At 49.4% G+C, this 12,805-nt stretch overlaps 4 protein-coding genes across 4 annotated transcripts; 3 read left to right on the top strand and 1 right to left on the bottom strand.

Moving 5' to 3' along the window:
* Positions 1-81: 81 nt before the first annotated feature.
* MYCFIDRAFT_136799 (uncharacterized protein) lies at positions 82-463 on the top strand (the record flags this gene model as incomplete). The annotated part of the gene is made up of 2 exons (XM_007927998.1): positions 82-323; positions 382-463. 2 exons carry the CDS (start codon positions 82-84, stop codon positions 461-463), a joined length of 324 nt encoding a protein of 107 aa, XP_007926189.1.
* A 4,329-nt stretch (positions 464-4,792) lies between these two features.
* MYCFIDRAFT_36325 (uncharacterized protein) lies at positions 4,793-5,734 on the bottom strand (the record flags this gene model as incomplete). Its single annotated transcript, XM_007927559.1, has 1 exon — positions 4,793-5,734. The coding sequence occupies one exon, from the start codon at positions 5,732-5,734 to the stop codon at positions 4,793-4,795; it is 942 nt and encodes a 313-aa protein (XP_007925750.1).
* A 474-nt stretch (positions 5,735-6,208) lies between these two features.
* On the top strand, positions 6,209-7,038 carry MYCFIDRAFT_211145 (uncharacterized protein). The gene is made up of 3 exons (XM_007927999.1): positions 6,209-6,374; positions 6,440-6,646; positions 6,748-7,038. The coding sequence occupies exons 1-3, from the start codon at positions 6,359-6,361 to the stop codon at positions 6,909-6,911; spliced, it is 387 nt and encodes a 128-aa protein (XP_007926190.1). The 5' UTR covers positions 6,209-6,358; the 3' UTR covers positions 6,912-7,038.
* A 573-nt stretch (positions 7,039-7,611) lies between these two features.
* On the top strand, positions 7,612-11,838 carry MYCFIDRAFT_196233 (uncharacterized protein; the record flags this gene model as incomplete). Its single annotated transcript, XM_007928000.1, has 3 exons — positions 7,612-7,736; positions 7,812-7,828; positions 7,931-11,838. The coding sequence occupies 3 exons, from the start codon at positions 7,612-7,614 to the stop codon at positions 11,836-11,838; spliced, it is 4,050 nt and encodes a 1,349-aa protein (XP_007926191.1).
* Positions 11,839-12,805: the final 967 nt, after the last annotated feature.

Raw genomic sequence — 12,805 nt, forward strand, 5'->3', positions numbered from 1 at the left:
GCAGTCGTCAGCGAGGATGATACCATGACCGACGACCGAATATCGAGACCGAAGATTGGAAGCCGAAAGAGCAGTGGCACCATGATTGTGTCGCGCGACTCTGCGACAACGCTCGTTGACCCAGACTTTGACGAGAACGATGTGCGCACAATGTCTCCGCGAAGGAATAGCGAAGAAGTCGACAAGCTTGGCGAGGAGGCGCGCAAGGACCTGATTGAACAAGCGAAAGTCCTACAGATGAGTCTGCAAGCGATTGTAGACCGCGTGGAAACGGTCAAAAGTGAGCACGAGAAGCTTGAGGGCGGGAACAAATTCCTGCAGTCGTAAGTCGCTATCCCCTACCTCCACACCCTCTTAGACATTTTGTTAATGTCACTCTAGATACATCGGCGAGCTCATGCAGACATCGAAGATCACATCGACAGCGCCCTTGAAAAAGGGAAAAGGCCGAAGCGGCAAATAACCATCGCTGTCCGTGGATTGCACTGTATTACCATCATGATTTACTGTGTCTCGCTTGCTTTTAGCATGGCGCGGAATGTGTTTTACTTAATGGCATGGAAAAGGACTACTGCATCTACGATCGCCTAATCGGCGACGTTAACGGCGTCAAGGCGCAATACGCAATACTTACGGACGACAAAGTCACGTGTATCATAATGATTACAGGTTGGAATGAAATCATTCTAGCTATTTGACTCGCTTGGTGTCGAGCGGGTTTGAAATATGGGAGGATAGGATGAGAGGATAGGACGAGAGCCTCGGCAATATTGCTGTCGCCATGAATTAAGCTACGCCTTCGAGATCACATGTTCCACTCCCTCTTCATTCCCTCTCGAGGAAGAGTAACGTATGCAAGGAGGCTTTCGTGATTCCGGCCGTTCGTTAGCGTGGATTTGTAAGCATCTCAGCGTTCTACATCGATACTTCTACGAATTACTGTACGCTCTATAGCGATGCAATTGTACTGATTTTTGCACTAAAATAATCGCAGCGTCGAGTTCTATAATTCTAAAATTGTAGGCAATGTATTATAGCAGAATATACTAATATAGAAGTAGGTAGTTTAAAGCCTAGTCGAATAGCTAAGTGCCGCTAAGTTAGGGTCTAGCGAGGGTCGGCAATGTCCGCTAAACCTCCGAGCTTCGATAAAAGGCTAGAATTAGGCTAACTACTAGCCCTCGATACTAATTATATACTATCTACACTATATATAGACATACTAAATAGCGCAAATGAAAGGTCTTAATATATACAATAAGCGTATAAGATATAAAGATAAAGTATTAAAGGACAGTTGTAGTATAATAGCATATATATGTCTTAGAAAGCTAGCTTCCCTAAATTCGGACTCTAGCCGAGGCCGTACCTCCGAGGGCACTTAATCGACCGAGATACGTCGATTAAGTACACTTTCAATAGTTAATAGGTGTTTCTCGGCTTCTAATTAGTCGACGGCTTTTCTACTAGATTTAGGCGGCTTTATTATCCCTAAAGAAGCCCCTATCGTATATATCCTATATAGACAACTATTCTATATTTAAACGTAGATTAGCCTACCGTAGATCGAGGAGTTCGACGTTACTATTATCTTCTACTAAGAATAGAACCTTACCGTCTAGTTTATCGTCGGCATCGTTCGCCTCCTACTTAACCTCGTTAGTTAGGTCTGCTATATAGTCGAGTGCTAGGAGGGCATTAATAGCCGCCTTGTCTACTACGTCCGCCTTACTTGCTATGCTCTTAAGTACGGCAATCTTCTCTTCCGCTGTCTTTAATTTATTCTATTTAGTATACTATAGGTCTCGCATATGCTTAGTAACCTTCTCGGCATGTTTAAAGGCCTCGACTCGAGCCTCGAGTTGCTATATATATTCGAGGGCTTTACTAACGTATATAGAAGCCGCGTTTGTAGGTGAGCGCTCGCTAGTAATTAGATACCTAATATTGCGTATATGCTAGCTTTCGGTCTTATAAGCGGCCTTATACTCCTTCCGTAACTAAGTAAGGTTAAAATAGAGCTAAATACGCTCCTTGCGAGCAGTCTTGTTCTACTGTATTGCGAGGGCTAACCTCCGCTTCTTTACCTATTAAAGCGCTATAAGGTCTTCCTTTACTAAAGTCCGGAGCTTCTCGTATTTAGCCTTCTGTATTGCCTCCGCTAATATTAAGTCTACAACCTCTATTGTATAGACCTTAGCTTTGCTAGTTGCCTTATTAAGCTCCTTATTGCAAGTCTTCTGTCTAAGGGTATGCCGGAGTCCTTTATTCTCTCGGATAACTATATAATACTAGTTAAGGAGTACCTAAGCTGCCTTAACAGTCTTTTTGAACTTGTTAACTACTCGTCTATTATAGACAGCTAGTTCTAAACTATAGGTATAAGGAAGGTAAGTATAACCGAGGTTATCGGTAGATTGTAAGCTCTAGAATTCTACCTTCTTAGCCGTTGTCTTTAATCGCTTATAGCTTATTAGTATAGAAGGATTGCTGCTAAATAGGAGGCGCTTTGCCGGTATAACAAGTAGTAGTAGTAGTACTACTAGTTGCTATCGGAGTTCCTATAATAGTCGTACTCCTAGTATTAGTATTAGACCTTTAACTAGTATCCTTGCTGCTAGTAGTATATTAATTAGTAACGACTATACGACTTCTTGCTGCGCTTATTACCGCAGTAGTAGAGGTGTTATAGGTCGAAAGGACCGTAGAAGCTTGCTAATCACTCGCTCTACGTCGACTAGTGTTACGCCTATGCCCTCGAAGGCCTTTATTATAATATTAGGTATAAAGACTTCTAGGTAGAGGTTAGAGTAGATTTCTAGGAAGTCGGTCTTAGTAACGCTTGCTAGACTAAGGTTAGTATAGCGTTGTATTAGTATACTCGAATAGGCTAGTTTGCAAGGTCTAAATATACTATAATCTAGCGGCTAGCAGTAAGCGGTTAAATAGCTTAGAAGGCATAGGCACAGTATACGATTAGCTAAGGCATACTATAGGAAGTTAAATAACTTGTAGCTATCGTAACCGTCTATTATTAGTAACCGCTATTTGTCTAGTTTGCTCGGAGGGCAACGGATATTATAATACTGTATCTATTAACTAGCTATCTTAGTATTAGACTAGCTATTGTTAGTAATAGCAAAGCTAGCGCCTATATAGTAGAATTAGCGTTAGAATTGGCGTAACAAGGCCTTAGTAACCTGCCTCGCTTTAAATATAAAGAACGGAGGGATGTAATAACTATCGGCTCGAATGGCTTTAATAGTTGTTATCTATTTACGACCGCTAGGTTGTCGTATAAAGGTATTCTTAGCCTCTCGAGCGAGGATTATAACCTAGAAATTGCGCTCGTAACAACTAGTAAGGTATCCGGCTTTATCAAAATTGCTAATGTCTTCTAGTACTATATCGTATTCCTTAATTGTATTAGCTAGCTTCTTATAGTATTTAACTAAGACCTCTAGATTATTAGCAATATTGTAGTAGTAATAGTCTATTGCAGTAGTCTACCTAAGGCGGAGGTCCTTGTCTTAGTCGATAAATCGAGCCGGCTAGTAGACGCTAACAGCCTATAGGAGGTATTGTAAGAGGATTATAATCCGGGTCTATAGCTAGTATCTGCTCCGCCTATCTACGAATAGTTTTATATTTAGGTAGAAACCCTATTCTAATTATTCTTATAATTATCTCTTTTAATGTAGCTTGTTGTATACTATTTAACCGCTTCTAACTATCTCCAAACTCGAGCATACTACCGTAGAGTCCGCGGACTCGATCGTTAAAGGTTATATATAGAATTTCGAAGTCCTAATAATAGGCTACTTTAGTGTCGTATTCGCCGGCGCGGAAGCGTTTAATAGCCCTTCGGAGCTTGGCATCTTTGTTAATAGTTGACAGCGCATTCTATAATAGATATTTGGACCTTATAATAGCGGTAGTTGTAGTAGTGTAGCTTAGAAGAGAAGAATTCTAATAATATAGTATAGTATATCGCATGCGACTAAGGGAATATTGGCTGTCGAGATTCGCGGAAGTTACCGCTTTCTAATCAATGCTAAACTAACTACTAATCGATTGGTATCTACTGGAAACAGCTAGCGGCGGCCCTTCCTACCGCGCTAACGAGGTGGGTGGCATCACGAAAGCCTCCTTGCATACGTTATCACATGAACGGATCACTACGTTCGCCACCTGGAGTCATCAATTTCCGGCCTGGCAACCATTCCACACAGATCAGACCGTCACGATGGTCCAACACCACCACCATCACCGGAGCAAGTGGCACAAGACTCGCGACACGAGTCCAGAAGAGCCTGGGCGACTGGAAGCAAAATATTGGAAGTCTCCCAACAGTGTCACCTCGCCTTGACGCTGTTGCATCGACATCGCGATTGAGACATGGAAAACATCTAGAAGAATTCGCTGCATTCCAGTCCGGTCTCCACATGCGGCCGCGAACCATTCCATGTCTTCCTGACGTAAATGTTGCAGCACGTCCACGATTCGCTCTTTGAGGAGCAATCCTGTGGCCACACCATCTTGCTTTGATGCATTGCATTGTCGATTGCCGTGATTTCAGACTGCAGCTTGTACCATGCATGTGCAGTTACTACATTATGGTGCCACGGACGATTAGGCTTCGCTGTTCTCTGTGCCGTTCAATGCCATCGTTTGTTAAAAGCGAGAGATCATAACATGTAGACATAATCATGACTTGGAAACCGCTGGCAGCCAACGTGGGTGAATGCAACAGGACTCGTGGAGTGAGCATAGTTCAAGAACGACGACTCATCTACTTATAAGCCTTTCCACCCACGCTCTCATCAAACGCCATCAACTCCTTCAACCCGCACGTCTCAAATAACGCGGCCGGACCCATCTTCTGATCCAAAGGCGGCTGGCCTGTCTTCTTCAAGGCCTCTAAACTCTTCGTGTATGCCGGCACAACAGCCTCCATACCAAGACACGGCCAAATGACAATCCTAAAGCCCATCTTGTTCGCTTCATCATTAGTCATCTGCGGCGTCTGACCACCCTGCACCATATTCAACAACACAGGAACATTGGGTGGAAGCCTGGCGATAACCTGCTTCGCCTCCTCAAGATCTAGGATCGCTTCGAAGAAAAGCACATCAACGCCGATCTCAGCGGCTTTGGTGAGACGTTCAATCGCTTCCTCAAAACCACCATTCCTTTCCGTATCCGAACCTGCTCTGGCATCCGTACGAGCAATGATAAGAATATCATCTCGACTGTCATCGCGAGCTTTACAAGCCGCTCTCAATCGATTATAATATACATCTCTCGAAACAAGAAGTTTCCCACTCAAATGTCCACATCTCTTCTCTTGGACTTGATCCTCGATATGTAGTCCCGCTACACCCGAGCGCGCATAAGAGTGCACGGTTTTGCGGATGTTGATCGGTCCTCCGTAGCCTGTGTCTGCGTCTGCGATTACGGGAACGCTTGGGTCTATGCTGGCGATCGTGGCTGCGTTTTGGTGCATGTCGTTGAAAGTTGCCAGGCCTAGGTCAGCCATTCCCAAACGTGACATGCTGGTTCCTGCGCCGGTCATGTAGAGGCAGTCGAAGCCTGCGGAGAGGGCGAGGCGCGCTGTTATGCCATCGTAGACGCCTGGTGCGATTACTGTTTTTGAGGGATCGGAGAGCATTTGGCGGAGGCGTGCGACTGCTGGGATCGGTTTTGAGGTGTTGTTGGTTGTGTGGCCGTTCATGATTGTCTGGGGTGCGGACATGGTTGCGTTTTGCTTCTTGTGTGCTTAGTGGTGCGATTGAAGAGGTCTCTGGTGACAGCTTGTATGTGCCTGTATGATTCTATCAGTTCGAACTGCCTACCTGCTTTATACCTATGGTCCTATCTATGGCGGAGCAGGCATGCTAGAGCTACGCCGCGATCGGAGCAACGATTAGCCAATCTATTGCCATGCTGAGCCAGTAGCGAGACTTGTAGCGGCGAAGACTACAATCTCTTTATTACCACCTTCCCAGGAAACGCCGGCTTTTTATGTTGTTTCGCACAAGACTCGGCGGACAATGCGGAAAGCTCGTTCTCCGTCATGTGGTGATTAGAGTTTCTGTCGTACCGCTTGGACGCTTGTTCACATGCTGCTACCCCAGATTCTCGCGGGAGCTGAGCCTCGGCCTGACGCATTGGAAGTTGTCGCTGTTTCATGTGCGCTAAGGGTTGTGAATATAAGCATCACATGGTGCCGCGCCCTGAGGTGTGTCCAGTCACCTAAAACTATCCTTACTTGACGGTTTCATTGTTTGGAAATTCATCACCATCAAAGCCGAACCTTCCGCATTCCAACAGTACCTCAAAGCAAGCAATCGACAAGATGACCCTTAAGGACGGTGAGTGGTGAAGCACTGAAGCTGCTTGCGACTATGTGATGTACGGTTCTGATCATCTATTCCAGACGCATATCCATCTTCCGAGGCATTCGATGCCATCGCCGCTGCTCTGGCAGACCCGAAGGAGAAGAAGGATGCCGTGAAGCAGTGCAACGCGATCTTTGCTTTCAACCTCAAGAACGCCCAGGGACAAGAGCAGGCATGGCATTTGGACCTCAAGAACACCGGCGATGTTGGCAAAGGCCTCGCACCGGAGGGCAAGAAGGCTGATGGTGAGTTCGGACATACTTCGTCGTGCTCTTTGCAGCAAAAGCTGCTTTCCTGCCTGAGCATACCTTGTTCAGACCAGAGAGCTATGCTGACAGGCATTCAGTCACGCTCAACCTCAGCGAAGAGAATTTCGGCAAGCTCGTGTCTGGCAAGGCGAACGCGCAGAAGCTTTTCATGAGCGGAAAGCTGAAGATCAAGGGCGCCGTTATGAAAGCCACCAAGATGGAGCCGATCCTCAAGAAGGCTCAGAACAAGGCGAAGCTCTAGATGATGATGACTTCGGCGTTGGATTGTGCTTCTTGATGTATGGTACACTCTTGGCCTAACACCTCATGGCCCGTCGCCATCGATGCGACATGTACTTTATGAAGTGAAACTGAGAACATATTCACCGTCTTGCTTGTGCCATTGTGGTTGTCTAAATGATGGCTTGGATGTACCGTACCGTATTCACACGCACCCGCGTTCGCGTTCCGCTTCCCGGGCAATTGCAGTAGGCTGTGAACGCTCCTGCAGCACTGGCTGGGTCCATTTGCATCTGCAGCTGCATCTGCAAAGCCCACGCTGTCCGTGACGCGAACACCATCGAGTCGGCCGCAATATCGACTTTAAGGTTGCTGTGTGTTGGCATTGCATCAGGTCACCAAAAGTGAACCCCTTCGTTATCATTTGATTGGCTCGGACCCAGCCGCGGGCGAGACACAGGTGAAGTCTCTCAAGTTGAACATCGCTCAAAACTGTTTCTAGCCCATTCACCAAGTACGACCCTTCACGACATCGGTCCACGCGCATATAAATTCTTGTTGTTGATGGAAGGACCGCTCGATACCATCGATACCGGTGCGATCGCGATTATAGAGCGCTGCCGCTGCGCGCGGTGACGGACGTGACCTCGACTCGTCCATCGCATCGACGACTTCATCTGATTCGGAACCGCACCGCGCCGCGCCTCGAACGCGCTCTGGTCATGAGCAAGCGAGCAGCTGGAAACAATTGGGAGAGCGGCGAAAGCAGATACGGCGGAGCAGCGCCTGGCATGGATAACACAGACAAGCCCATGCAGGCTACGGCCGCGCAGATGGCCAACAGAAAGTGAGTAGACCTTTTCTTATTGTTGGTAATGACGCGTGCTATTGTTGGAGCGAGATGGCTATTGTGGAAGTGAAGTTGGCTGCGGGAGCGGTGTACGCGACAATGTGGTGGGGCGCTTCAACGGTTGAAGCTGTGAAGCTATTGTGTGAACGAGCTGGGACGATGTTTATATGCAACTCTGCACCATCGCCCAGTGTTAACCGCACACTCCACGAAACACCCACACCACGCTCGCGTACCAACTCGCACCACCATCGCACTCTTCCACAGTTCCACCGCCGTCATGGCGCCGCATATCCTACCAGAATACACCTTGATGAGGACCTGGTTCCTCACGCGCGTCTCGAAGTACAAGGAGCTGGACAAGACGATCGTGAGGGAATACGAGCAATATGTCGGGCTTTTGCCTGAGGAGTTTTTGAAATACGGCCTGGGTAGAACTGACGTCAAAGCTAGAATCGCAGCGGCGAAGAGATCAGCCAGCGCACGCGCTCGCAGCGGCAGTCCAGCTATCAATATGCCGCCGCAGCCGAATCCATTCGGTGGAGGAGGTGGTGGTGGCATGTTCGGCGGCGGCGCGATGCAGCAACCCCAGCAACAGCAGCAGCAGCCCGCGGCCAATCCTTTTACTGCCAGCAGCTTCGATTTCAATTTCGGTGGCAATCAGACAAACGGCACCTCGACCAATAACCCTTTCGCATTTGGCGCATCTGCGCCAGCACCTTCCCAACCCCAGCAGAACGGCATTTCGAACATGTTTGGCCAGTCAGCAGCTCCAAGCTTCGGCTCTGGCACGGCCACTTCATTTGGCACCAATGCCTCGCAGCCACAGCAGAATGGCTTCAACCCGTCTACCTCGATGTTCAATCAGCCGTCGCAGTCACAGCAGACCAACAGTACCGGTTTCGGCTTTGGCCAGATTCCTTCCACTCCGCAGAATGGCACCAGCACGCCGACCACCAGCTTTGGCGGTTTCGGCAGCCAGGCACCGCAGAGTAACACGAATGGCAACGTGAGCTTCAATTTCGGTGGAGCTGCTCAAGAGAAGCAGGAGCCAAAGCCATCAACTCCCTTCGCAAGCTTTGGCCAGACACCCACAGCGAGCAATAATCAACCATCCAATCCATTTGGCAACTTGGGCCAGAATACACAGCAGAATGGTGACAAGCAGAGTACTCCACTCGCCGGCTTTGGTACGCAGAATACACAGCAGAATGGCACATTGTTCTCGGGCATCGGGCAAGAGAAGCCAAAGCAGAATGGAGAGAGCAGCAGCAACCTGTTCGGAAACATTGGACAGCAAAAGACGCCAGAGCCTGAGCAGTCGAACACGCTGTTCTCAGGAATTGGTCAGAAGCCTGTCGAGAGTACGGGAACTAGCAGTAATCTGTTCGGCAATCTCGGACAAAAGCCATTGAGCAGCGCCGGCAACAATCTATTTCCCGCTGCTTCTCTGCCAGAGCAACAAACTCCAAAGCCGACAACAAGCCTTTTCAGCGGCCTTTCCAACACGCCTTCGACAAGCCTTTTCAATGCTCCATCCAGCTCAGTGCCTGCAAGCACCGGCAAAGGCCTGTTCGGCTCTCAGACCATGTCGAATGAGCCTAGCAAGGTTACTGGCAGTGTCTTCGATAACCTTCCACCTAGGGAGACTCCACAGTTTGGATCACACATTCCAGGCCAAGCGTACAAGGAAGGCGACGATGAAGAGGGACAACAGGCTGAGAGCGGCAAGATCGAGCTTTTCCCGAAATCGAAAGAAGCAGAACAGGCGCCGCCATCAAACCTATTCGGAGGGGTTGGTTCCACTGAAGCAGCGTCGGGCAGCTCGCTGTTCAAGCTGAGCGCGGCTCAGCAAGATACCAGCATGACTACTCCGAGTGCCACACCACAAAAGCCGCTCTTTGCTCCATCCGAGATGCCAGCGACACAACCTTCAGCAGCACGATCGCTGTTCGACCGGATCGATGCGCCCGCTCCTTCGGCCACCTCAGCTTCACAGCCGGCGAAGTCATTGTTTGATCGGACAGAGCAGAATCCAGACGAGACGCCCAAGGCGTCATTGTTCAATAACGCTTCTGCAACACCAGCTGCCGCGAAGCCTATGTTCTCGCAGCCAGCTCCAACACCCGAGGCACCATCTGCCTCGATATTCCAGAAGCCAGCTTCGTCTGCACATATTCAGGTGCCATCAAAGAACATGTTCTCGCAAACTCCAGCAGCCTCATCTACTGCAGCTCTGCCCGCAGCGGCGCAATCGTCCACGCCTAAGCAGCCTGTGCCACCAGCCAAGCACACGTTCAAAGAATCCGGCAGAACCGGCTACCGACCCGTGGCTGCTGCCCAAGGAGCACTAAGTGAGTCTCAGAGAGCTTCATTCGAGAAGTTGAACGACGCACTTCTGGCGCACATCAACAAGTTAGAGACCAACCAGGACTTGAGCGAGATATTTAGATTCGCTCTGGTCGCATCTGCAGACATTGCTGGCCGATCACGACCAACTGAGTCTGAACTCCACCCTGCGCCTCCTCAGGCAGCTATTCCTGCATCAGCTGCTGCCGGATCTGGCAACATTTCCTCTGCGGCTTCTGCAAATGCGACGACGTCGTCTGGTAAGCAACCAGTCCAAGGCTCGGGCTCAAGCACGGCCGCGCCATCACAGACCAATCTGTTCGCGCAGACGCCGAAGGCGGCTCCAGTAACGAACCTGTTCAGCCAGCCGCCAACTACCGCACCTACCAAGAAGCGGTTGTTCGAAGAGGATAGCGATGATCTGGCACAACAGCCCGCTACAGAGAAGCGCATTAAGCCGAACGAGCCACAACAATATCCGACCCTCCCTGCTGCGGCGAGTAATACCGCCAAACTTTTCGCTTCCACGCTCGACAAGCCTCAAGGAGAGGAGACACCGAAGCCAGCATCCACATCTGGCTTCAGTCCATCAACGAAATCACTGTTTCCCGCGCCGACTTCCGGATCTGGAACATCAAAGCCAGCGACTTCAGGCTTCACGCCATCCTTTGGCGCCCAGACGAGTACTGCAAGACCTTCTGGTTTCACTCCAGCCGGCGGTGCTACTGCTGGTAGCAGTTTCTTGAGCTCGTTTGAAGCCGCTGCGAAGGCACAAGAGGAGCAAGATCGCAAGAAACGTAAGTCAGATGACTACGACAGCGACGAAGAGACCGAGGAGCAATGGCTCAAGCGTGATAAGGAGAAGCAGGAGGCGAAGCGACAGAAGATTGAGGAGGCAGCGAAGAGCGCCAAGGGCTTCAGCTTCACGACCTCCACATCCAATGGCCCAACTTCACCTGCGAAGCAGCCGACTGCCGCAGCTTTGGAGAAGGCACAGGGCAAGGGCGATAACACATGGAAGCCTGAGACGCCCATCAAGTTCAGCCTATTCAATGCTGGCGATAATGCGTCTACGACACCTGCTGTCTCGCCGCCCAAGCTTGGCGGCGGAAGTCTGTTTGCAAACAGCGCAGTTGGAAAGGCCGCCGGTGGCGGTCTTTTTAGTGCCGGATCCGCATCTACCGACACCTCAAGCAAGCTTGCGCCGCCATCTACCGGATTCAACTTCAGCTCTCAGCCTTCGTCACTCGGCGTTTCACGTGCAACTACGCCTGGTGTCACGACTGACGGCGAGGCTTCTACGGCGGCAGAGGGCGAAGATGTGGATGTAGAGACCTCAAACGATCCACAAGCTGAGGATCAGACTGGATTGACGACTGAGGAGCAAGACGCGAATGATGTCTTAGGCGAGTTCCATGATGTCAAGACCTCGAAATTCGAGCTCAACGACCAAGGTCAGAAGAAGTGGGTGCCAAAGGGCTTTGGTGTTGTCTACCTACTCAAGGACAAGGAGACCGGAAAGACACGGATCCTTTCGAGAGTCGGCACTGGCAAGCTGACACTCAACTACAATCCTCTGAAGGGCAGCAAGTATGCGATCCACCCAAAGAAAGATACAATGGTCACCGCAGCATTCTGGGACCATCTCCACACGACCGAGCCTGCTCTCGGTCAATTCATTATGACTACGAGCAAGGCAGCCGATGCAAGCGAATTGGCACGCATCTTGACGGAAGGCACACCGCAGTGAGGGTGCTATACTATAATACAAGACAGCATGAAGTGTAACGCATGGGAATCGGCGTTCAAAGTTCCTGTGGCATTCTGAGAGTTTGCCATGGAAGAGAAGGCTGCTGTACAGCCTACAAGTTTTCGGGGGAAGGAAAAGACTTTTTAGGGACTGATTGAGCGATGGATTCATGCATGGCAAGAAGGAGTATTTTGAATACTTTGCTTCGCTGGCATTTTGTGCGCGGCGCTTGACACTATCAAAAATCATGCCATCGACCGGAAGAGGTGGCTTGTGTATATGGGATGGATGGTGCAGCTTGTGTCGTAGTCGTTTCATGTGGCACAGATTGCTGCAGACTTGGGTTACATAGCGAGATTCGATGATGAGAACGAGGAGAAGTTGTATTTGTGTCTTCTCCTGGATGCGTCTTCCTTCAAGCTTTCTTTCTTGCTCGCCCTAAGAAATTTGTTGGGTTGTGTTGTGTGATGTTTTGACACTGCTTGCTGATAATGTTACAGGATGCCTCGATGGCTCGGACCAGATGCTGATTGAAACCCAAGTCAGAAATGCTAATACATGGCTGGATGGCAGACTCCAGTATCCAACTGCCTTCCTCCTTTTCTTCGCTCACCAAAGTCGCCTCCACCCCTTCCTTCTGCTGTCCAACATTTAAGAGAAAAGTCTCCAACCTCTCCTCGCATTCACATCCTTTCACTCACTGCACTCACAATCTTACAAAAAGCGTCCTCCGCCCCGCTCAGACCATACCCTTCGGATGCTGCAACTCAAATATCATCATATCCAAAAGCACCTGATCCTGTTCCCTCATCACCTCCTCCCCCTCCACCTTATTAGTAGTACTACTATCCACACTCCGGCTTTGCTGATGTCCAGTCTCGGCTAGTCACATACTCCTCGACTGATGCTGATACTGATGTTCCGAAATCTCAGCCGCAGAATCCAACCAAATTCTATGCGAAGGCTC

Source organism: Pseudocercospora fijiensis (assembly GCF_000340215.1).
Source record: "Pseudocercospora fijiensis CIRAD86 unplaced genomic scaffold MYCFIscaffold_4, whole genome shotgun sequence".
NCBI lineage: Eukaryota > Fungi > Ascomycota > Dothideomycetes > Mycosphaerellales > Mycosphaerellaceae > Pseudocercospora > Pseudocercospora fijiensis.

What these genes read in the sequence shown, in the direction of transcription:
- MYCFIDRAFT_211145 (XM_007927999.1), top strand. An exon ending in GGAGGGCAAGAAGGCTGATG is followed by an intron (nt 6,647 to 6,747) that starts GTGAGTTCGGAC and finishes ACAGGCATTCAG; the next exon opens with TCACGCTCAACCTCAGCGAA.